Below are 25,851 nucleotides of genomic sequence, written 5' to 3'. Positions count from 1 at the left end.
TTTTAAAGAGATGTACACAGATCTCCTTTAAATATTTTTAAAAACTGCTATGTTCATTAGCAAAAAAATATTGTATTTTATTGAAATATTGTATTTATAAGATTCCTTTTGAATTTGTTATTACAAGGTTAAAAAAAAAGATGAGTATATAGAAATACTGGATGTAAATTTTTCCCACGTGTGTTGTAAACCATATAAATCTAAATAATTTCAGATGTGAAGTGAAATAGTTTTTTTCCTTACTTCATCCTTGTAAACAAAACAGTGTATTGTAAATTATAAGACATCAATTATGTCTAATTAATTGTATTTATCATTTTTTGAGGTTATCAATTTTATGTCACACTTCTTTTATTATAATTACACTTTTTTATAAAATTTATGATAGAATGAAATTTTGTATAGAAAACATATATACAGAAAATAAAAAAAAAATTATAGCATTGCAGATTTGGGTGTTGCAGTCAACCTGTTAAATGTACTAAGTAGTTTTACAACATATTTTTCAGCATATATCTAGTATTTAAAGAATTAAATATTTTCAAAAAGAAATGAACAAAGTACAGCTTTATGATAATAAGAAATTCCACAATCCTGAGGGATACATACGTATTGCAGCTACCACAAGACAAATTTAACAATCAAGAAGTTCATATTTTATAAGCTTACTGTACTGTAATTGTATTAAATGTGTTAGAAGGTATATTAACATACTTCTTAAAGGGCAATGTTTTAATTTTTTTTTCCTAAAATTTGATCGGTAGAATTAACAAATTTAACACACAATATGACGTTTAGTCTGTACACTGGGCTAATTGCTTAGCACAAGATAAAAATCTGAAATTTAAAATAAACTTATCATATTCTTAACAAAAAAAAACTACCCTTACTACATAAATAATCACGCGCACGCGGGTGCGCACACACACACACACACACACCAACACACATGAACATGTGCACAGAGAACACAAAAAAAATTCACTAAAATTTGTTTTATCAATACATGCCAATAATATCAATAACTTAATACAATAATAAATAAAATAAATATATAAAAATTATTTACTTATTTAAGTATATTTCTAAAGCGGAAAGATCTAACGAAACTAAAACGTCGTCGATTTCTACTGTACTGGTATGACTGTTCAGGTTGTGTAGCCAAACGAGGTACGACTGGACGCCAGCGTCGCATTAGCTAAGGTGATTCAACGGAATCTGAGCGAGTTATAACTCTATAACAAGGACGGCAAACAGGTACTGCCCGTTCACTCAGATGTCCTGGTAATGGTACATGTTTACCAATACATCTTGTACAAAATACATTACCACATTTCCAACAATGGTACTGCAAACAGAAAAAGGATAAAATTTATTTAAATTACAGCAGTGCAATTTAATTAATTTTATGCATATACATATACTTCATATGAATGATAACCAACAATTTCTCAATAAAATATAAGATAATGTAGTGGGAAAGGGGTGGTGTGGCGAACAGTAATGTCACAAGGTGGGTGTCTTCTCTTATGGGGTTGGGATGGTCTAGTGGTTAACTCATCGTTGCAAATCAGCTGATTTCGAGGTCAAGAGTTTTAAGGTTTAAATCCTAGTAAAGGCAGTTACTTTAACAGGGACTTGAGTACTAGATCATGAATACCAGTGTTCTTTGGTGGTTGGGTTTCAATTAACCACACATCTGAGGAACGGTCGACCTGAGACTGTACAAGACTATACTTCTTTTACATTCATACATATAATCCTCATTCATCCTCTGAAGTTAATACCTTACAGTGGTTCTGGAGGCAAAACAGAAAAAGAAAGGCATGAAGGATGTTTGGCTCTAGAAGTCCTGCCAAATAGGCCCAGAAAAATTAAACTATTAAAACTAAGGTTACAGTAACCCATTTTTCATTTACATTAATTTTTTCTCAATACAGTTCAATATTATTTAATTGTTGTAAATAAAAATACATCCACTAACATGATTTTTAATATCTTGTTTGAAAATAAACTGATACTAAAGAAAAATTTGTTTTTGAGCTTTCATAAGAAAAGTTCAGGCTTTCCCAAGCACCTATTTAGGTGGAGATAAATTTATTCAAATTTTCATGACTTTAACCCACCGGGTTGGTCTAGTGGTGAACAGGTCTTCCCAAATCAGCTGATTTGGAAGTCGAGAGTTCCAGCGTTCAAATCCTAGTAAAGTCAGTTATTTTTACACAGATTTGAATACTAGATCGTGGATACTGGTATTCTTTGGTGGTTGGGTTTCAATTAACCACACATCTCAGGAATGGTCGAACTGAGACTGTACAAGACTACACTTCATTTACACTCATACATATCATCCCCTGAAGTATTATCTGAATGGTAATTACCGGAGGCTAAACAGGGAAAAGAAAACTTTCCATCACTTTAGAATTTCTAAACATTTTTTTTAGGTGTCATCAAAAGGTTCCAGATAATATAATAAAAAAGATTTCAAGTAAGCCTTCAGTGATTATTATCAAAACGATTTGTTCTGTATCCACCATTTTTCCTTATCCCTAATTCCTTTTACACCATTATTGGTTCTATGAATGTAATTCTGATCCTGCATGTGAGGATGCCAGGATTGAAGAGTCAGTAGCATCCTTGATATTTGGTATGGGAACTTCCTGCTAATTAACTCAAAATAGTTTTTTTGTTCAGCGACTTCACAAACCAATGGTCCGAGTAAAGCCAGGACTACTAATAAAAAAAAAACCTTTGAAGTAAATCTATGGCTTCTGAATAAAGCCCAATACTTTACTTAGCTCGGGCTATCAATAGCCCTACTGTATTGTATTAATAGGCCTAATTATACCCAGCCAATACTGTTTCAGTTGCTCAAATAATTTTCGATATCTTCAAAAGCTGTGTAAACTCCTATGTCATGTTCTGTTTAATTCCTTCAACATTTTGAATTTTTTCCTTTATAACAAGCATTTGGCATTTAAGTAAACTATTATAATTGTTCAACTGTGGATTGCCATATTTGGCAAGAAATCATCATAGTGAAAATACCACTCAGCACTCTCGAGTAATGCTGCTGGTCTTTTGTAACAAACTGTATCTCACAAACGCCATATAATTTTGACGCAGGTGCTCCTTGTTGAGACTGTGACCAGAGCAGAGTTAGTCGCGGATGACATCAGGCGTTTCACTGTGGATGAGGTAGTCTCTGCAGCGGGCAGGCTCAGTAGCAGTAAGAGCCCGGGGCCTGATGAGGTACCAGCTGAGGTGATAAAGATACTTGTGGGCGTAGCTCCAAAGCTGGTCGCGGACCTTATGACCGGCCTTTTGTTCTCCGAGCGATTCCCAGTGGAATGGAAGAGAGCGAGGCTGGTTTTAATTAAGAAGCCAGGTAGGTCAGTCGAGGAGCCTATGGTGTACCGTCCGATTTGTCTGCTTAACGCAGGAGGAAAACTTTTTGAACGATTACTACTCTCAAGGTTTGAAGAGGAGATGGCCTTGCGGATAGTCAGTACGGCTTCCGTCAGGGCAAGTCAACTATTGATGCGGTCTCCAAGGTAGTTGGTATCATCAAGGAGGCATTGAGCGGCACCCGTAGAACTAGGAAGATCGCGGGTCTCATGTTATTCGATATCAGAAACTATTTATTCAACACGTTGCCGTGGGGCCTTATAACAGAAGCCTTGGAGAGGAGGAGAGTCAGAGACTATTTGAGGAGAATTCTTCACGACTAACTCAGTGAGAGGGAGACAGTCTATGATTCGAACGTTAACGTGGTAACAAGAGTGATGACCGCGGGCGTGCCGCAAGGTTCTGTTCTTGGGCCTTCTTTATGGACTTGGCCTACGACCCGGTTCTGCCTCAGGCAGAACCTCGGCTGGAGCTGCCTCAGGGGTCACAAACCATAGCGTACGCCGATGACCTAGGCCTACTGGTGGTTGCTCGGACGGAGGTGGAACTGATGGCCAAAGCCGCCGACGCAATCGACAGAATCATGGACTAGTTCGACGCCAACGGATTGCAGGTGGCTGTCAATAAGATGCAAACCATTGTCTTTGCCGGGAGGAGGAGACTTGCTGATGTGACATTTTCGGTCAGGGGCACTGTCGTGGTGCCGGCTGCGGCGGTAAAGTATATGGGCGTCTGGCTAGACAAGAGACTGATGTACCACTGTCATGGTGCCGGCTCTGGCGGTAAAGTATCTGAGCGTCTGGCTAGACAAGAGACTGATGTACCAGGTACACATCAGGGAAATCACCGGCAAGGCTGAAAGAACAGCTTCGGCATTGTGCCGCATTATGGAAAACATCGGAGAGCCACGTCAGTCGAAGAGACGTCTGCTGGCATCGGTGGTAGATTCAATAATGCTGTATGGCGTTGTTGTGTGGGAGGCGGGGCTGTGCATTGCCAGAGGTCGGGATATCCTGGTGCGGATACCCAGAAGAATAGCGATACATGTGGTCTCAGTCTACCGTACCGTTTCGGTTGAGGCAACCATGGTCCTTGCCGGGCTTCCTCCTCTCGACCTGATAGCCAAGGAGAGAAAGGAGTGGAAGGGGAGCAAGAACAGTAACGAAACTCAGTGAGATCTGTTGGTTTGCTGGCAGAGTAGATGGGAGGATTCCCTAAAAGGGCGATGGACAAGAAGACTGCTGCCTAGCGTACAAAACTGGGTGGATAGAGGGTTGGAGGAGTTGGACTTCTATATCACCCAGTTCTTTAGTGGACATGGGTGTTTTAACTCTTATCTGTTTGAGAGGGGGAGGAGAGACACCCGTGAGTGAGTGTATTGCAAGGCAGCAGTCGATTCTGCCGAGCACACATTTTTTGTGTGCCCCAGGTGGGAGCTCCTGAGAATGCAGGTAGTCCAAGATGTGGGTCCCATCTCCCCAGACAGTATCGGAGAGATAATGTTAAGAAGTGAGACGTCCTGGGCTGCCATGGCCACGTTTATCAGGGCAGTAGTGAAAAAGAAAACCGAGGAGGAGGCTAGGTTTTATTCATAATTAACGGTAATAGAAATATGTTGGATCGCAGACTGCTACTGAAGTCGCGATATATCTACCGATCTACGTGTTCGTAAGTCGTAGTTCGTAAGGGAGCCTACACATCTCGAAGTAATGCCTCGGGGTGATTCCGGGATGCGTAGGGTTACTCCAATGGGGGTGGTTTTAGTCGGCAGTCTGTTGATGGCGGTTGGATTAGACCACCAGCAGGAGTCCGACACTTCATGTGTAAATGCATTTCCACCTCCGTCCCAAAAAAAAAAGGTGCTCCTTGTTGGGTCATCTGTATTGATGAAGTATATTTGTTTGCAGACTCCTTTATAGTTTAAAAAAGGAATTCAACCACTCTTAGACAAACTGTGGTTGCCATGTTTTTTTAAAGTACATGGACTGACCTTAGTTAAACCAGGTTTTACATATAAACAAACCCATGAGTTTAATTTAATTAAAATTTTAATTAATTTAGTTTAATTTTGTTTTAATGCACATAAGCCAGCATAAAACAAAACTTCTTTTTGATCATCTGACAGAAATTTTGGTTGAAACTTATTTCATATTCAAAGTGGTTCATATGAAACTAATGATAAGTCATTAACCCATGAATAATGATGTAAAATTTTCAGAACAGTTGTACTTAAATTTAATTTTTTCAATGGAGAGGTACATAAAAGAGATTGTGCATCTCCCCACAGATAATCTTTGTTTCACCAAATTTTTCATACAACAAAACAAATTCATTACTTAAATATTTTCATCAGGATTGAAATAGTGCTTGGATTTACAAACCTAAAAACAGTAACAAATTATTACTCAAATAAGTCAACTAGCAGCAGAGATGTAACCTGCTGCACAAGCATAATAGTATAAGATCAAGTTATGCCAACTTTGTTCCTCTCCGTGTTATTGTAAAGTCAGGATAATTTTTTTCCAAACATGCACACGCACACATACACACAAAGATTTTTAATGTAAATTAAATGATTACCACCTTTCTGGAAAAATGATCAAATGGTGTTGAACACACACACTCTTTGATGTTACGTAGAGTTTTCCAGTCTAATGCAACAGAGTCCAGCTCCGTAGCTAACTGTTCAGTAGTAAGACCTTTAATACTCTCAGCACCACCTGAAACAAAAGTTAAAATGATTTAACTGAAGCAAAATATAGGTTACCTCTGCTGATTGCCTGTCTCCAACAATTTTTTCAATTCATTCTAAATAGTAATAAGATTTTGCTAATTTAAATTTTTCAGTTAAATTTTCATTAATATTAAATGATTAAAATAAAAGTAAAAAGATTTTTACATTCTTTCAAACATTCATATATTTATTAATACATGAAAAGTCTTGAAATACATGGAGACTGTGAAAGTACAAGAAAAGAGATAGAATGAGACCAACTGTAATTTTTTGAGATTAATATGCTTTGGAATGTTCACAAATTAATATGTATTAAATATGATGACGTGAAATAGATAAACAAAAAAAAAGTAAAAACTATAATTTTTACTTCCTTGTACAAAATAAAGGAAGTATTGTGATAGTGAAAAATATTGGTTTTAAAATTTCAATGGAAGTATCCATTTTGACTATCTCTGAATCCATTTTAACTAGTTTTGGCATGATGTCTATACAAACATATATATGTACATACATACATATGTATCTTGCATAACTTAAACGATTAGCCGTAGGATGTTGAAATTTTGGATTTAGGACTGTTGTAACATCTAGTTGTGCACCTCCCCTTTTGATTGCATCAACTGAACCAAAAGTATCCAAAAAAAGCCTAAAATCAAAAAAAATCTTGATTTTGGATTTTTTCTTAACTGGAGTAATAAGACCTCATCGAGAGCTTTTCAACAATATATCATAGGTGGTACTTATTTTCATTGGTTCCAGAGTTATAACCAAATGAAATTTTAATTAATAAAATATTTGGATCTTACAAGGGGAAGACACATCGACTCGAATCAGACTTGTACTCTTTTTTCTTTTAATTTTACTGATTTATTAATAATTATTAACCTCTGGTTATAAAAAAATGTTTATGATAAATAATAATTCAATAATAAAAAAAAAATAAACAAAATATCAGAAGTTGTTACTGAAATAAAATTTTATGAACTTTTCATTTTAAAAAAATGTGTGAATGTAATTTAATAGGTGTACAAGGAAGTCATGTGGTGTCCACATCATATTTTTGTTTATGATACGTAGCTAACCTGTGGATGCAAATTTTCCAAATTACAGAAAGGTAGGATACTGGAAGAATAATTATGCTATTATGCTATTTCGTCCAATACATAGGTTACACAATATTAAAATAAAATGATTTGTTTATATTAATCCATACAAAAAATTAAAAATTTAATTTGTTTTGTCAGGGTGATGTATTTTAGACCAAAGAAACTTTTTTAATTGCCTAAAGGATCTACTTTGTGAATTATCTACAGCAATTCATAAAGTTCTTAAAGAATCATTAACCTTGTTTCATGATTCTATTGGCAAGAAATTTAACACAAATTGGATAACTAAACCAAATGTATGGACTGCATTCTTTGTTGTATTCAGCTTTCTCTGGAAAGATGTACTCTTACAAAAAAAAAAATTCAACAGATAGGGGAGTTTGTATCATACTTTAACTGGTAGGTCTTCTTAAGTAATGGAAGTAGCAGCTGCTTCAATCCTGTATCTCAATTTGGGTAGAACCAGTAGATAGCGGAGATACATATATACAATATTCTTTATAAAACCCCAAAGGTAAATATCACTTCGGATCAAAGTGGTAACCCAGGAGGCCACCCCAAACAAGCTCTGCCATTGGTTCCATGCCATCCAAATTAGCATAAGGGGAAAACATCATTCATCCAAACCTGCATAAATTTATGCCACCTTCTTGTTGCCAAATAAAATTCACTGGTTTATCTTGTAATTGAGGAAAGTCACAGCATATATGAACAAGCAATTCCTCTTAAGCTTGCTTCAGTAAAAAAAAATGGCCCCTAAACTTCTATTTCAGATATCATACAGAAAATATTTAATTCTGGGGAGTTCCTTTCGCATTGTAAGAATTCATGGGGATTTTCTGACTCCCAGATATGGACATAATGTATGATAACTTTTATGCTTATATGAAATGTTCACTCATCACTAAACAATATACAATCAAGAAAGTCATTGTCTTCATGCTGTAACATTTTGATCACAGCAGTCAGTAGGCTTCTATAACATCTGTAAAAGGAATGGATAAATATATAGAAATTTCCTTAAAACATTTACTAATCATTACCAGTATTGCTATTTTGTGACCAGCCTTTCTAATTAATTTTTTAGAGTGAGCTATACAGGAAAGACTTCCTACAAGTTCAACATTCTTTTTGGACAACCTTGGTCATCCCGTACTCTTCCCTTTACACAGACATCCAGTCGTTTCAAACTTAATATGCCATTAATGAATGTTATTTTCACTTGAAGTACTACAATTAAACTTTCTATAGAATGTACATTGATCTATAACTTCAAATTCATGTTTAGGAAACTGCAAAACACAGAAGGATTTCTATTCAGGAATCGCCATTTTTGTTAGTGATGCTGTCAAGCAGAAAAATAGGGAATCAATCTACGGCCACGCAACTACAACTGTTCATTTTGCTGTTTGATTTAAGCCTTAAATCAACACTAAAATCTCATCCAAGAAATATTATAAATTAAAATCCTGGTATTCTTTTATGAACACCCAGTATTAAAACAACAGAAATGTAAGTTTGGCACCTAAGTCGAAGAAATAAAATAAATCATTATTCAGATACTGCAATCTGTTGTAAATAATTGTAGATAATGAAACCGTTATCTTTTGATACTATAATTTGATAATAAATAGGTTACATATTTTTTATTCATTTAAATTAAATATGAATATATTATGTCTCTTAGTCAATCATTATGTTCAAATTTTCACCCTTTTATTCATTTTATTTTTCTTGCTTCTTTTTAAGAAAATGTCTTTTTTCCAAGTGTAATGAAATTTTGTTAGTGAAATAACTGATCTATTCAAATTATTATTTTACTCATAATCTAATTTCATATGATTTAATTCTCCGCAATTATTATCTGTAGATAATATATTAAATTAGCTTATATAATAAACTTTATAATTCTGTAAACAACCAATTAAACAGAAACTGCAATCATAATGGTGTTATTTTATGTGAATTTTATACACCAAAAATATCAAATACAATAATATGTATAGTATAAATGTTATAAGATTTTAAAGAGACTGCTGCTGGTGGACAGTTGTCTGTTATGTTCTCATTATTACTATTATTACGTCAACATATAGTCATGATTATTACTATCAATTGTAATATTGAAATGAATCTGTATGGCTAAGCCCTGATTACAAATTAGTAAAATAAATAAAAATATTTTTCATTACTTATGTTAGTATTATCGATTTCAGATGCTTGTTTTATTTCAGTGCCACCAATGGCATCTTCTAGTGTTGTATATCTTGATAACTCTTCGGCCTGAAAAATAAAAAAAAATTCTTTGATAGAATAGCATTATGCTTTTTCATTCATAAAACAGTGGTAAACGTTTTAAAACATTTACAGAAGTATCATGTTGCTAGTGAATTAATAATGAATAGTCCATTACTCCAGTAAAAATATCCTTCTTACACATCTAAAAATAAATATATTGATATATTATAAAAGTTTAAGAGAAATGATAATAAAGTTCGATTCTCATTTTTTAACTTCTGATGACAAATGATTTGATTAACTAACACTTATGATAACTCAATCTTTTATTTCTAAAATACTTTTGAACCATGGCAATTCTTTTTTAAACCATGACAAATTTATACACTTGAGCAGAGTAAATTTCACAAGCGCAGAATAATTCACTAACTGAATAAATAACAGGAATATATTTTATTATTTTCAACAGCCCTTATAAATGGGACAAATTTTAAATCGTAATTGTAGAATAAATTTTAAAGCTCATTAATTATTTGTTCAATTATAATAATTCTAGAATGTGATAATAAATAGTATTACTAAAAAAATTGGGAAAGTGAAGTTTATTAATTTTTATTTTATTCAAACCAAACAATCCATGTTTCAAGATGAAACCAAAACTCTATTGCATTTCTTAATTAAATTACTAAAACTGCTGTTTTTCATATTTCTTATTTATTTTAAGAATTAAATTATATATAGCATTATTCATTTTGTAAATGTTCATAAAAATATCACATACTCTGTATTTTTTACCTAATAATTTTGTTTATGACTCATTATTTATAAATCTCATTTTGGGTGAAATTTAAATTTTGAATCACAGTTATAATAATGTTTAATATATCCGTTAAAAATACAGATAAAAATCAAATTACACTCGCCATCTAATTTTAAATAAACAAAATTTTACTGATCTCAGGAATGGTCTTAAACTTGTTCGTATGTAAAGTAAGTAAAGATTGTTATTTTAATGTTGTGGGAGAATTTGGAGTTGCATTTGGATTATTTGCATTGTTTTTGGGCAAAAATAACAAACAACCAGTTAAATTTAAACCCCAATCAGGACTATTATACAGTTTTACTAATATTAACTTTATAATGCTTAATACTAAGACACATATTTATTCATTTTATTATATTTTGGTGTTAAAATGGGAGTTGGAAAATATGGTGAAATACACACATGGGTAATTGCCCTTTTTTTAATCACCCACCTCTTTTTCCTTGATTCTTTCTTCCTCATTACCACTTCTTTAGGTGTAAATCTGACCCTACTAGGTTTACCATATTGAGAATGCCAGGACCTGTTTGTCAATGAATCCTTTTTATTTGGTTAGGGGAAGATTCTATAAATTAACTAAATGACTATTTCTTATCCAATGGCTGCATAATGAGACCAATAGCTAAAGTGCACATCAGTTAAAGTTAGGCCGCCTAATATCCCACCCCCTACCAATAACCGATGAAGACCTATCGTTTCACGTAATGAATACGTGAAGACTCCAAAAAATAATAATTGAAATACGCATAGATTAAGGAACACGGATGTGTTCTGAAACATGTCATAGTAATATACATTTCATAATTGTTACAATACGGATTAAAAAAAGGTAAGTAGAAATATTACTTGGTACTGGTCAACTGATTAAAGTAAATATGAAATCTAGAAATGGAACAAAAAAAAACAGAATGTATTCCGCTGAGATGTGATAACAACCTAAGGATGTTACATGGAATCTTCCCATGTTAATAGAGTTAAAAAAAATTCTTCTAACTAATTTTTGACTTATAATAACCTAAAAAATTAATGTTTAAAATTACATTTCATAACGGCAGTGTACTTTTATACAGGGTCATTCTAGGCAAGACAAGCTACTTTAATTAAATTAGTTCCTGTGCATGTCACTGGTGTCCCTTTATTCATCCTTTTTTCTTACTCCTTTATCTATTTTTCTTAATTTACATTGCATAAGAGTTGTGAAAGACACTGTCCTGGCTTTATCTGTAGCGTCATATGTCACACTTACACGTTTAGGAGTAAGTGCGCAACTGCATATCATATTAGAATTCAGTAGGGTAATTAGTGGTTGAGATGCCTTAGGAGAAAATTATTGTTGGCTTACAAAATCCAACTGATTAAAATTAATTTTTTTTTATTTAAAGAAAAATAAATTAATATGAAAAGTCATAGGGTAATTTCAAATGCATCACTGTGGAAGAATTAAATTTTAAACTTTATGCAAATGTCAGTAAAGTTCACCATCACCCACAGTTTTATTTTAGACAACCTTCATAACGGCTTTCATACAGTGTGAAAAATTTAATAAATTACCTGACATCAAACAAAGCTGAATATATGATAATTTTTATGTAAAATATACAAAACAGAAAAAAGGAGACAAAAAAAAAATAAAAACAAAATGTTACCTTATCATATAATAACTTATTATCAATATTTTGTTGATTTTCTTTTGTACGATCGAATATTTCTGATTTAACATTTTCACCACATTCAGCTAACTTTTGCTTTAAAAGTGTTATCCTCTGTAACAAACCATCATGATATAAAAAAATGATAAAAATACTATAAAACATAAAAATAAAAACATATTTTAAACAGTCACTGGTGCATCAAATAACAATAAATAATTTTATAGATACTTCAAAATCGTGAAGGCTTTAAAAAAATAAACATAAAAATTTTAACATCTAATAAAAAATATGTATAACTTAAAGATGGTGTATGAAATTTAAATATCAAAAATACATTCTTCCTGGAAAATAAATTAAAAAAATAAAACAAAAATCACTTTATTATTTAGGATTAAATTTCACAAGGACGTTTCACAAATGCTTCTTAGGTAAAATTCATAATATTTATTTAATAAATTACAAGGGCTAATTAAAAATTAACTTATGTTTAAAATAAAGAGCGCCCCATTTAAAATACAACCCACCGATCAGCCTTCTATAATATTTTAACTGACTGCCCAACTTTCAAGGAACAGGGGGTGGTGTAGCGACCGGAATGTTACTAGGTGGGTGTCTTCCTCTACAGGGTTGGGATGACTGCCCAACTTCCTGTTTTACTGGAATTGTCTCATTTAACAAGCGAACATCACGCTCACTCAGTAGACTGTCACTGAAAGCCATAACAAAACGATCATAACACTCAGTACATTGTTAGATAGAAGATGATGCTTTCATAAGACAAATGTATTTTTATTCTTGAGTAGTATTTTAGCAAATAATCAGTTGTAACCACTGACTGACTGATCAAACAGGAGCTGCTTGATATTTTGGATGCTACGGCCAAAAGTTCATCAAAGTCAATGTGTAAGTTAGCACAGCAGCAATATACCAGTCTTGTTACCGCATGTATAAGAAAAAATCTATAGCATAAAGAAAAGAACTACTTTTGGCCCTACGTGTGTGCAAAAATTGAAACCTACAGATCATGCCAAAAGATTATTATTAAAATTATTTTCAACGGTTTAAACCTTTTATTGACCAAAATTCCATAAGTATCCTTGATGTTACATTTTTTACAGATGAAGCGTAGTTTCGTCTGGGAGGGTATATTAATTCACAATATACATGACTGTGGTCAACAACCAACCATGAATTATATGAACAATCTTTACACGAAGCGAAAATTGCACTCTGGGTCGATGCGAGTATAACATGCATTGTGGGTCCAATCTTTTTTTAAAATACAGTTAATAGTGATCAATATAATGCTGTTTTAACAAACTTCATTAGTCAGTTAATAGAAGTTAAACTCAATCACAGTTGGTTTCAAAATGATGGCGCCACACCTAACAGGTCAATGACTATTTTATAAAATGTCTTTGGTGAACCAATCATTTTGAGGGGTTTGTGACCTACACAACTACCCAATCTTGACTCCCCCCCAGATTACTTTCTATAGGAGGCAGAAAAACAAGCAGTGTATCATAACAAACTATGTATGATTGATGAACTAAAAACCATGGCATACACACAAGACATTCCAGTACAACAACGGGTTAAAGTGTCTGAATACAAATTGAAACATGTGCTGTGTTGTATTGGTGGAGGTCATTTTCAATAAACTATTCTAGTTATTATAAAACAATTTCATTGTTTTATAAAATAATGAAATAAAAATACAAAGAAAGTTTTGTCATTACACTTCCATAATTCCACTGCACAGCAACTTTCCAAATGCACTGTATTTAAAAAAAAATGGTAACAATTTCTTTAGTAATTATACAATCATAAATATAAAATAATTTATAAAATTATCACATAACTTTCACAAACGGTTAACGTTATTAACAGCAGGAGTTCAAATATTATAAAATTTAAAAAAAACTTTTGTTTTAATAAATAAAAATGTAATTATACCTTTTGTAAAAGTTTTATATGATCCTCAAGTGATGAGCTATGATCACATGTAGCAAGTAATAGATCGCTAAGATTTTCACGAGGATGGACACCACTTTCAAATCGACAGTACATTCCTCGCCAAAATCTACAATATATTATATCCACATCATTAAAAATCAATAAAAAATAAAATTTATTGCTTATTTAAATACTGGTGATATCTATAAATACATGTATTAAATGAATTGGTTTAAACATTTGTATCTTTCTATTTTAGGAATAATTAGGGCATCCAGTTTTATCCAATATACTAGTCAGCATTTACATTTATTGTATAGCCACTGCACAGAAAGCTGAGCTTTGAAATCAGTCCATATAAATTACAGGAAATTCCACCAGATGACACCAAGGATACTTTAAAGATATTAGCATCCTTTTAAGGACTTATATTAGACGCAAACTACACAAGAGAAATAAAATGAAAAAGAAGAGATCAAGGATAAAGATATGGAAAAGAGGTGGATGGTGAGAAAGAATAATGTATCAATGGAAAAATCATAGCATAAGATAAACAACCCTATTAAAAGGATAACTCAGAGTTCTTCTCGGCAACAAATGAGGGGGCAATCCTACTTTCTGACTACTACTCTTAAAATGCTATAAGTATAATTATCATTATTCTCAGAAAAAATTCTAATTTGATTATAACTAATTTGATTCTCCATCCAGTTAAATTCTAAAACTACACTGATTTAAAATGATTTTATTTTGATAATTTCTTAATTTCTCGCTCTTTAGTCACTTCAATGTTACATTATTTTTGTATTTTTCTTTACTGTACTACCATAATAATTTCTTTGTTATAAGATTTGTAACAGGAATTTTCATTGTGTTTTTAAATTCATGAGACAGACAAACCGTAACGACTTCATTATTGCAACTTGCTTCTCAAAAACATTGTTGGTGGGCAAATAGAGTTGTCTACATGCGATATTTTCCTTTAGGGCTACATAAAAGGGAGAGTTTATGCACCTAATCCCCACAATACTGATGAACTGAAGGTGAACATGCAACAAGAAATTAACACACTGACAATGTTTTGCATCAGACGACTCTCAATATCAGTTGAGCACAAAAGTGCATTGATGCCCAGGGTGGTAATTTTGAACATATTTTGTAACAATAAGGTAAATACATAAGGTAAATTACGTTTTATGTTTTTCTTATTTAATTTACCATACCATTCATCAAATTTCATTCTAACATAACCTACGGTTCTGCAGCAGTTACATTATAGGTTCGGTTTTATGTTGCTCATTCTGTATATGTCAAATGAAGTTTGTTAAATGAAATACGTACTGTTCTGACTGACCACCTTTTGTCACTTTTGATGTAAAATCATACCATACTACAAAACATTTCTGTTTTTTTTTTTTTTACAAAAAAAATAAATAACTGTGATACGTGATATTCACAGGCGTCTTTTGAAGCCAACTTAATATTGTTAAGAGAGTTCTATAAAGGTCAAAACAAATTGTAGTCTGATGGTGCAGCATAGGATTACACAGTGGATGGATAAAAAATTTCCCAGTCAAGCTCTCTATCAATTTTTGTCAGATCAACATTTTTGTAGGATCTGACCTTGTTGTGATGGAAGACATCTTTCTTACTGATAAATTCTGGTTGCCTTATCTCGATTACTTGTCAAAATCTTTCCAGTTATTGACAGTAGAAGTTAGAATCAAATGTTTTACTGGGTGGCAGCAACTCAAACAAAAACACACACACACACAAAGAGAGAGTGAGAAAGAGAGAGAGAGAGATTGAGCATGAATTTTTCTGGGAGTCAATCGTGGCTTTTCCACCAACTGCAGAGCTTCACCTTGCTTTGACCACAATCTTTTCTGAACATCATTGTTGTAATATCTTTTCATTGCTTGTATTAAGCTGTTTCAAAAATGGTTTGATTTCATTTATTTTAGCAATGATTCACAGATGGAGAACTGATCCGTTATATTATTCATCGTGAAATCATGTTACAACATCAAGTATTGTAACAAATACCTATCATGGGAGGATATACTTCTTCTACATCTAAAATTTAATTATAGTGAAACATGTTACTACAGCATTTTACTTTATAACGAATTATTGTGATTTCATGCTTTTTTTATGTTAAAACTAAACATCTCATCTAATGTGTTTATCTATAGAGGATTAAGAAAAAATAATAAAATACATAATGTATCACATTAAAGAAAAAAACACAAATTATATTAGAAAAATAAAAATTATAAAAAAATAATTATTACAATTTTACCTTATATTTTGTGGAGCTAAATTGGGTTTCAATGTATATGGTGAATGATCTGCAGAATACAATGGGTTAATATATTCATTCATATGATTTGCCATATAACCCCAAAGTGAAAATGTCTTTTCACTCAACCTATAAAATAAGATATCAATAAATCAGTTAAATGACACTTTGTTGTTTATGATTGTTATAAAACTAGTTTTTTTATACAAAACATTGAATTTTAATTTAATTTTGCATCAATTTAGATGCAAAATAGAATTTAAAAAAAATAAATTCAACAAGAATGGTCTAAAACAACTAAAATCAATGTAAACCACATGAAAAGATTTAGTTGAAATCTAATTCATGTTAATACAAAGAAAGAAAAATATCCAAGTAGTTGCAACTAATTTAAAATAGTTAAATTATATTATTAATTATATTACATCATGGATAACAGAATGGAGTTTTAATACTCACACTACAAATTTCAGTAATCTCTGAAATTTTTGCAAATAAGATCATACTACGATGAAGTGATATTTATACTGCCTGATTTTGGTTAAACTGTTTGGTCCACTTACAAAAATTTGTGTAGTCATTACACTTTTTGCTGTACTGTTTTAACATCCATGATGAATTATGGTTGGTTTTACACATTCAGAAAATAAAAATCCTGTCACAGCACCAGTTCTTCCATTGTACCTGTTTCGAGTTGAGCTGATATTTTTAAATAAAGAAAAGAGGTTATAACAATGGAAATTCATTTCATTGAATTTCCATTATCAGTTAAATAACTGATAAATTCTGACAGGAGTGTCTACTTGAATGTAACAAAGTTTCAGTATATTCTATTAAATATTTTTTGTGCTTTTCCCATTTATCTGTTTAATTACTGAACAACCCTCGTAATAATGAAAAAAAAAAAAAAAAACTTTGAAGTCATCTTTTTAAACGACACAAAATTAACTTCAAATTTTACATAGTACCATGCAAGACAGAATTTTATTGAGCGTACCACAGAGAAACTTTCAGGATATGTTCTACTGGTGAAATGTTTTGTTTTCGAGTTTCTTGATCGAAAACGCTTGTTTTTGAGCTAGCTCCAAGTTTCTCCATTACTTCATGGGACACTCTGTATAAATAAAAATTCAGATAGTTTTGAATTTCTGAGAGATTTTGTGCAAAATCTCTTCAGGGATTGGGGACAAGATACATCTGGTTAATAATCTTTTATTCACCACTTCAAAGGTAATCTGTTGTAAGTTACTAATATTTATTTATTCTAAATTTCAATTATAATTACTAATATCTAATATTAATTACTGTTATCTTACTAGTATCAATTACTAATAATCAGTTACTAATATCAATTTCAATTGATATTTACTACAGCAGCACATACAAAATGAGAAAAAAATTTAATTAAACCAACCTGAGATCAATTCGATCCTTTTCACAATTACCAATAAATGTCCCGTACTGACATGATGTTAAATGATCATGCAATGTTAATAGGAACCGTTCGTTAAACTGAAATGCACTAGGAAATTGTGTTATAAGTTGCCATGTGCAATCAATAAACTGTGTAAATACTGGCGAAACTTCCTTAGGATCACCAGCTATATGACTACATCTATCACTAAACTTATGGCCAAATGCTAACCAGTCTTTTTCAATCAATGCCTGTAACGAGAAATACAAGGAAAAAAGAGGAGTTTAATTAATACAAACATTTACATAAAAAGACAATTATTCATCAAAAATAAGACTGTTCTTCTACGTAGCATGTAAATTATTATGATATCTATTTATTACTATAATTTTCTCAGCAATAAATTGAAAATCAAATTTTTTAAGTTTTTAAGTTAAGTAAAATTTTTATTAAATATGAAATTAAATAAGCTTCTTGGATTGAATGAAATAATTATGAAGACATTTTTAATTGTACCCATACTGTAATTGCTGGAGAAATTATGGAACCACAGTACAAAGCAAGAGATTGATTATATTAAATTGTTGGATTAACAATCTTTGTCAGAGCTAAAAAGTAAATGCTTGTGACATTGAAACAAATCCAAATAAAATTTAGTCAATCGATGATAACGGAACATCAATAGGCATGTATAGATGAACTGCAAATCTAGTTTTTTTATATGTTTTGTCATTATTGATGATTCCCAAATAGTTATGAAACAATTGGAAAGAGCGGAACTGCCATATGCTATTCTAGTTAAAATTTTCTTGTTTGCGATTGAAAAAGTAAAACTAATGTAATGGTATAAATATTTTCTTAACATTACAAACTTAAATAAACTCTCAGGTTCATAAACCAGTTGGTAGTTCACCCACTTTACATTATACATTAAATTCATAGAAATAATTTATCATTTTCAGTTCCCTTTTCCTTCAATTAATTCAAGTTTCCTTAGGTTGGTCCTTTTACAAAATTTCTCCACCTACCTTGATACATGAACCATCATCTTTCTTCATTACTCTCACCACATCCCCCTCATGTGCACTTCTTCCATCATAGAATTTAGCCACTGCATTCTAGGTCTACACCTTGATCTTCTATCTAATTGATCTGCATGCAGCATCCTGTTTGGTATTCTTTCCTCATCCATCCTTTCAATATGCCCAAATCCCCTGAGGTTTGATCTTACAATTGAATAAACAAGGCTTCCCAATTATAAGTTTCAAGTTCCTCTCTAATCGCACTGCTCCTTACCCCTATCCCTTCTTGTCTTTCCTAGAATGCTTCTCTTGAATTTAATTTTTGCTGATCATACTCGACCTTCCATCTTTCTGCCACCTGTCCAGGTTTCTGTCGCATTGGTAAGAACTGGCACAAAGTAGGCTTTATACATAACTCTATGAAAATGCAAAGGTAACTCCTTGTTCCAGACAAGATGTCTTATATTTTGATAAAATCCATTCGCCTTCTGTACTCATGCACTTATTTATTTATTTAACTAATTCTTCCATCCTCAGAAAAAAACTGTTCCTAGAAAAGTAAACTGTTTTATCCTTTCTATATCTTCTGCCATTCATAGTTATGAGCACTGAATTTCCATTTTTCCTGTTTTGCACAATAACTTTACTCTTCTTAACACTAAAACTGCATTCCACATTTCTGAATTTCTTCACTCCATACATTTATTGCACATCCCTTTCAGACTTCCTCTCATAAAACCAGTTCATCTGCAAATAATAAGTTGTTCTTCTCTTCTGCTATTTTCTTTTTAACTTTCTTGAAGATTCCATCAATAAAAATAATAAACAAAAGTGGAGATATCACTTTTGACATATTATTTTATCAATAGATATAGTATTTTTTTAAATTGTTCTTATCTAATATTGTTTATTATTTCTACAAATAACATTCACATTTATTTTCTATAATTGTTGTTTTAAAATTATTAAAAATAACAAGCAACTCGCTTTCAAAATAAACAGTAATTATTGTTCCAAAGGTCTTTCTGCATCTAATTAACAGCACCTTCAGTTACTGGTACCAATTTTGTTAATGATGATTACATTAATAAAGTTAAACAATCCTTTTAGAATATAATCAAATAAAAGAGTTAATTTTATTTTTTAAGATGAGAGATTAGTTTTTGTCCATTGTGTAAAATTCTCTTTCCTCATTTAATTTTCTGAATTTTAACAGCATTATGAACAAAACATTATATGGAAATTGTTCTTCCAGAAAATTTATCAGAATAAATGACATATATACAACTTCTTCTTTAGTAGACTCAGCTATTTTTAGTAGACAAATCAATGCATGCAGTAAACAAGTCATATCACTTCTTCTGGATCGCATGATACAATATTTTCAGCATTTCACAATTAAACATCATTAATGATTGTACAGCCTCAAGAAGTTGACAAGCAAAGTTACTTTTTCAGTCCCAAAATACTGTGCATATGATCTGAGCAGAAAACATTAGCTTACATTTTGTTTTTCTGAGCAAAAAAGTATGTCGCCATTTCATACAATGATGTTATGTGCGACAGCTGTGCCTAGTCCTGTGTGACGATACAACTCAAGAAGTTGTCATTTTGCTCTCTATACACAGTCAAAAATTGCATGCACTGCCCAACTGCTTCATTTTCTGATTTTCTATAAGTATCTTAAGCACTCAGCATTTATATGACACAATTATATGTAGAAACAAATATGAAATTTCTGAAAAATGCACGTAAAAAATATGATGATGAATCATCTGTTTTCTTTCATCCTGTCATCAACTGCATATACCAAATTGTCAGTAATCAAAGTTAGTCATCTGCTCTGCTCATTGATGTGCTTGTTATTGTAGCTGTCGTTAAATAATCGCACTAATCTCTATACGATGCATTTACTCTCTGCATTTTCTCCGTAAACATTGCAAATCTGATCATGAATTTCAGTTGATTTAATATTATTTGCATTCAAGAAACAGATCACAGACTGAAATTCACATGCAGAAGATGTCTGATTTTCTTAAACACTAAAAACACATAATGAGAAGTGAATAGATCAGACAACTGACTAGAATGTGTCAGTTCCTTCTTAAAATTTCAGGCGATTCAGCACACCTGTAGAATTGCAATTGTAGAGCTGCAGTGGCAATATTTAAAAATGGAACTTACTTTCTGGATATTGTTCCTAGATATAAAAACTAACAAAATGAAATTCTAAAATTTTAGGAAATTATTTATTTAGTAGGAGATTTATGTAGGGGAATTTTTTACTGATGCCTATTGAATATTCTAGCTGCTATGGAATCTAAATTAATACAGTCGAACTACCCTCAACTAATACTTCTCAATAACAGACTTCGCTTAATGCCAGACACTTTTAGTTTCCCCGGCAGTTTTATATTAATGTTAATGGATAAAATATGTTTCAATAACGGATCTTCCAAATAATGGACAAGTATAATGAATTTACCTATAAAACCTGTTCAGTTTTGAAAAATAGACAGCAGAAAAAAGATTGTAATTTTTCTTGTTTTATTTTATACTCAGTGAGACTAAATTGTTTATGTTGTTAATTGCATCACTTCCCACCTAGACGCTGATGCTATGATTTCAATCAATTCATCATCCAGCGTGATTCTTCATCAGTTATGTGTAAGTGTATACTGTACAATGAACATGTGTAACATTTGGTATAAACAAAAATATCGTAACAAAAAATAAAAGGTAAAATAATTCCAGGATGAAGATCATTTTATTTTGAATGATCCCCTGAACAACCAACCGCTTGATCACAGGATCATTCATAACTTTAAAATTAGTACAGAAAAAAGGTGTAATGGTACTTTTGTCAACAATGAATGAAAGCACGGTTGCTGATGAGCTTTCTAAAAGCATTAGTATACTGGGTGCAGTTTTATCGATTCATATGACAATAAAGCAGGATACTGCTATTACAGTGAGAAATTGTTCCATAAAAGCCAGTAATAAACCTCCACAAAGTAACTTCAATTCCAACATTGAAAATCTTACTGAATCAAATGAAAATTCTGTAAAACAGAGTAAATTACAACAACTTATTGAACTGTTTAGAAACTACAAACAGTACACGAATACTGAAAACGCACTCAACACAGAGGACATATCAACTAACATCCACTGATTACTTCCAAAACAAACGACGATAAACCCAGATTTACCATTATGAGTAAGGAAGCGACAGAAGAGGTTAGAAAGAAAATTGAAGCGATATTTCTTACAAAAACGATTACCAGAAGGCATTATTTTAATATCAGAAGTGCAGTCACTAATTGAAAAAAATATGTACCAGAACTTAATTCAAACTAAAATGGATAGCTACAGAGTGTCCCATATAAAATGCAACCCATCAATCACTCATCCATGAAATTTCAAAAGTCAAGCTTACTCCCCTACTCGTTACTGAAATGGACTCGTCCAACATCTGAACATCGCGGCGACGCAGTAGAACACTACCAATAGTAACAACAATGCAATCATAACGTTCAGTGTATTGCTAGAGACAAGATGGTCTTTTTGCTAGATGAACGTGTTTTCATTGTTGAGTTGTACTTCAGTATGAAATCAGTGGTTGCAGTGCAAGATTTGTTTCGCCATAAGTACCTAGATAAACTAGCTCCTAACAAAACATCAGTATTAAGGTTAGTCGCAAAATTTAGAGAGACTGGTTCTGTTAATAACAAGAAACACAAAAGATCAGCGTCAGTGTTGAATACAGATACAGTCACTGAAATCAAAGACCGATTATTCGCCTTGCCAAATAAATCGATCAGACGTTTGTCTGCTGAAATTAATTTGTCTAAATAAACTGTTCATCGGGTGACCAAACGATTACAATTACGACCTTATCGCATTCAAACGGTTCATCAACTTCTTGAGCCCGACAGAGAAAAACGGCTACAATATTGTCAACGGTTCCGTCGATTTCTGCGTGAGGGAATTAACGTTATGGATTCGTTATTTTTCACAGATGAAGCACGGTTTCATTTGGATGGCTACTAAACAGCCAAAACAGTGGAATTTGAAGCGCTGAAAATCCCCACGTTTATCACGAAAAACAATTAATTACACCTGCAGAAGTCGGGCGTGTGATGTGCAATATCACGGAAGAAAATAATGGGTCCTATTTTTTCGAGTACACCATTAATGCAGAACGATATCAGATTTATTTCAGTTCATCGCACTCTTGGAAGAGGAAGACAGACACTGCTGGCTACAACATGATGGTGTGACATCGCACTACGCAGGTTCAACTTCTGATTTCGTCGAGGAATTCTTTGGTAATCGTGTTATCGGTCGAGGCTTGTGGCCACCAAGATCTCTAAATTTGACTGCGGCGGATTTTTTTCTATGGGGTTACCTCAAAGAAAAAGCCTACAGCAACAAACCACGAACACTTGAACAATTGAAAGTCAATATTGAACAAGCTGTATTAAATATCCAGCCACAAACTTTGAAAAAAGTTGTAAGAAACACTGTAAAAAGAATTGAAGCTTGTATTCAAGAAGATGGCGGCCACTTCCAACATTTACTCTAAATGTAAGGTAATGGATGGTAATAATAAAAATTACATTTACATTTACACATGCCTTTTTATTATTTCAATACCTACCAATATAAGGTTGGGATGCGTTTTATATGGGACATCCTGTATTTTAAACCATCTGTGTATAAATAAATTGTATTATCTGTATTTAATTTTTTATTTTTATTTTAAAATTATTTCTTGCACATGTTTTGATAAATATTCTTATTGTTCTTATTTACTGTTTTGATAAATATTCTTATATATACATTTTTGCAGCATACATGGTTTTTTATTTTAGTAGAGTACAGTAATTTATTCTCTCTTTTATTGGTTGATTACAGTAGTACAGTATTTTTTTTTATTAAAGTATGAACATTGAGGACAATTTTTATTTTCAGAAAAACAATTAAAAAATTTGAATATTTACAAAATTGTTTTAATTACTAACTAATTGTTTTTAAATTTTAATTTACATGAAATAAATATGCAAAAATGTTGTTCTACTCAGAGTGTTTTTTTTTCTGTACAATAAACAAACATAATACTGTATTCGTATTTTTCTGAATAGCAGACACCTCTAAATAATGGACAGATTGTTGTTGCCGCGCCATGTTTGATATTAGGAAGTTTTACTGTACATCTAAATAAATTAAGATTAATATATCTGAAATTAAATTAATAAATCAATTTTGACATGGTTATTAGAACTAAGTTGTTTGTAATGACTATTATAAGTAATTCATTATTTCTTTAATTAAACTTAATAGTTGTTACCAAACCAGTGAAAGATTTATTTTTATAGTTATTTAAACACATAAGAACCAGACGTGCATAATAGCAGTTGTAAATAAAATAAAATGTGGTCTTACCTGGTAACCTTGAATGGTACGGTAATAATTATCAAGCAGTAATGCTGCCAATGAACAAACTTGTGCAGTGCGATCCCAACCATCAGAACAATGTACAACAACACTTACACCGGAATCAACCGCTTGCGCAATAAACCATGAAGTATCCAATATCGCTTTAATATGACGAAGCCAACCACTAGATTCCAAACCACCTAAGAAACTACTCATTGATGGAGCCTTCAGTTCACAAGCTACAAGAAAAATTAAATGATTAATAAATATGTATATATAATAAATTTATTATTATACTAACTCAATTTTTTTCTCAAAATTAATCTAAAACTAAAACAACAGCACTAGAACTAAGCATCAAAATAATGTAGATGTATTTCCAAGTCAAGATTCTGGAAAATGTTAATTAAACATAGCTAAGAAAATTTAGCAATAATTAATATTTATAGACTAATAGATTAATAGTTATATTGTTTTTAATGTTACACTAATTTTGACAGTTATTTATAATACAACAATAAAAGACACGGCTGTTATATCCATATAACAGGTTTAAAGCAACCAATTGTTGGTAAACAGCTTTGAGATGAAGCTAGTGAGTTATAGCTAGTGAAGTTACTGTATTATATTTTGTACCACTATATTAATATTACCTCCAAAATGTATTTCTACTATATAACTAATTATTATGAACATTAAATACATTTCTATAATGCATTTAATACTTTTTCAATGCCTCCTATTCAACAATGAAATCATTATATAAGTGCATTACAATTTACTACAACCAGACACCACCTAACTTGAGTGAGTCCAAATTACAGAAGTTGGCATTAACTGGCATAATCCTGTAAAAAAATACAGTTTGCACCTCTAAATCTTACACACAACATGCACTTTTTTAAAGGACTCTAATATTTGTCTCCTGAGATTTTCAGCCAATATTCTTCTAATGAAAAAATTAAAGAATTGCTGCACAAAAGAAACAAAATTTCAAAAAAAAAATTAATAAAAAACTATTTTAAATAGAATTATTTTACTTTAAAATAATAAACAAATGTTAAGAGAAGAAGTGCCAAAAAGGGCAATACTCTTAATGGATATATTGAGTTTAGATTATATTTCCTATTCTATCATAATTACAATCGTTTTAAGGTTTTTAAAAATTAGTTCAGATATTCTTCCATAACAAATCAACAATCGTTTATTATTCATTCAAATTTATATTTTAAAACTGTATTAATAAAATGAAGCGCTAGAAGAAAGTTACAATAAAAAAAATCTTGTGGAAAAACAGAATTAGAAAATGTAGTTCAGATATAAAATTTTAATCATTGTTTAATAACCATATATTCAGATAACTTTATCAAATTCATTTAATTCTTGTTATGTTGAGAGTCTAATTATGCCTTACCAGCTCATATGAGATTATCCACAATCTAGTTAGCTGTTTCACCCTTAACTTTGTTCCCACAATCTGTGTTTAGCTTTTAGTAATTCATAAAAACATTACATATTATAAATTTTATTTAAAAAGTGTCAGCACAATTTTAAAGCTATATTTATATTTTTGTAGCTTTTAATGTTATTTACAATTTTAAATTTCAAAAATTTAACAACCTATGTTGATTATAAGCTTGTGCATTTAAACAAAAATAAAAATATCACAATGTAATAATATAGTATTGTTCATTGCACTGCCCACTATCTAAACCAATGAATTAAAATAGTTACATTTTATAAAATTTAAC

General features: G+C 31.6%; 1 protein-coding gene across 1 annotated transcript in view; it reads right to left on the bottom strand.

Annotated features, from left to right (window-relative positions):
* Positions 1 to 25,851, bottom strand: part of Mtmr6 (Myotubularin related protein 6) — a 116,849-nt gene that overhangs the window by 5,301 nt on the left and 85,697 nt on the right. The window contains exons 8-15 of the mRNA XM_075378773.1: positions 24,107 to 24,339; positions 17,637 to 17,887; positions 16,223 to 16,351; positions 13,921 to 14,047; positions 11,959 to 12,075; positions 9,444 to 9,534; positions 5,992 to 6,128; positions 1,070 to 1,348 (exon numbers count right to left, since the gene is read on the bottom strand). Of these exons, the coding sequence (XP_075234888.1) occupies positions 1,199 to 1,348; positions 5,992 to 6,128; positions 9,444 to 9,534; positions 11,959 to 12,075; positions 13,921 to 14,047; positions 16,223 to 16,351; positions 17,637 to 17,887; positions 24,107 to 24,339 (1,235 nt within the window). The 3' untranslated portion in view covers positions 1,070 to 1,198. The remainder of the gene's footprint in view (positions 1 to 1,069; positions 1,349 to 5,991; positions 6,129 to 9,443; positions 9,535 to 11,958; positions 12,076 to 13,920; positions 14,048 to 16,222; positions 16,352 to 17,636; positions 17,888 to 24,106; positions 24,340 to 25,851) is intronic.

Source organism: Lycorma delicatula, chromosome 11 (assembly GCF_047948215.1).
Source record: "Lycorma delicatula isolate Av1 chromosome 11, ASM4794821v1, whole genome shotgun sequence".
Classification (NCBI taxonomy): domain Eukaryota; kingdom Metazoa; phylum Arthropoda; class Insecta; order Hemiptera; family Fulgoridae; genus Lycorma; species Lycorma delicatula.
The sequence above is the reverse complement of the archived record's forward strand: the minus strand, read 5'-3'. Positions and strand labels throughout refer to the sequence as shown.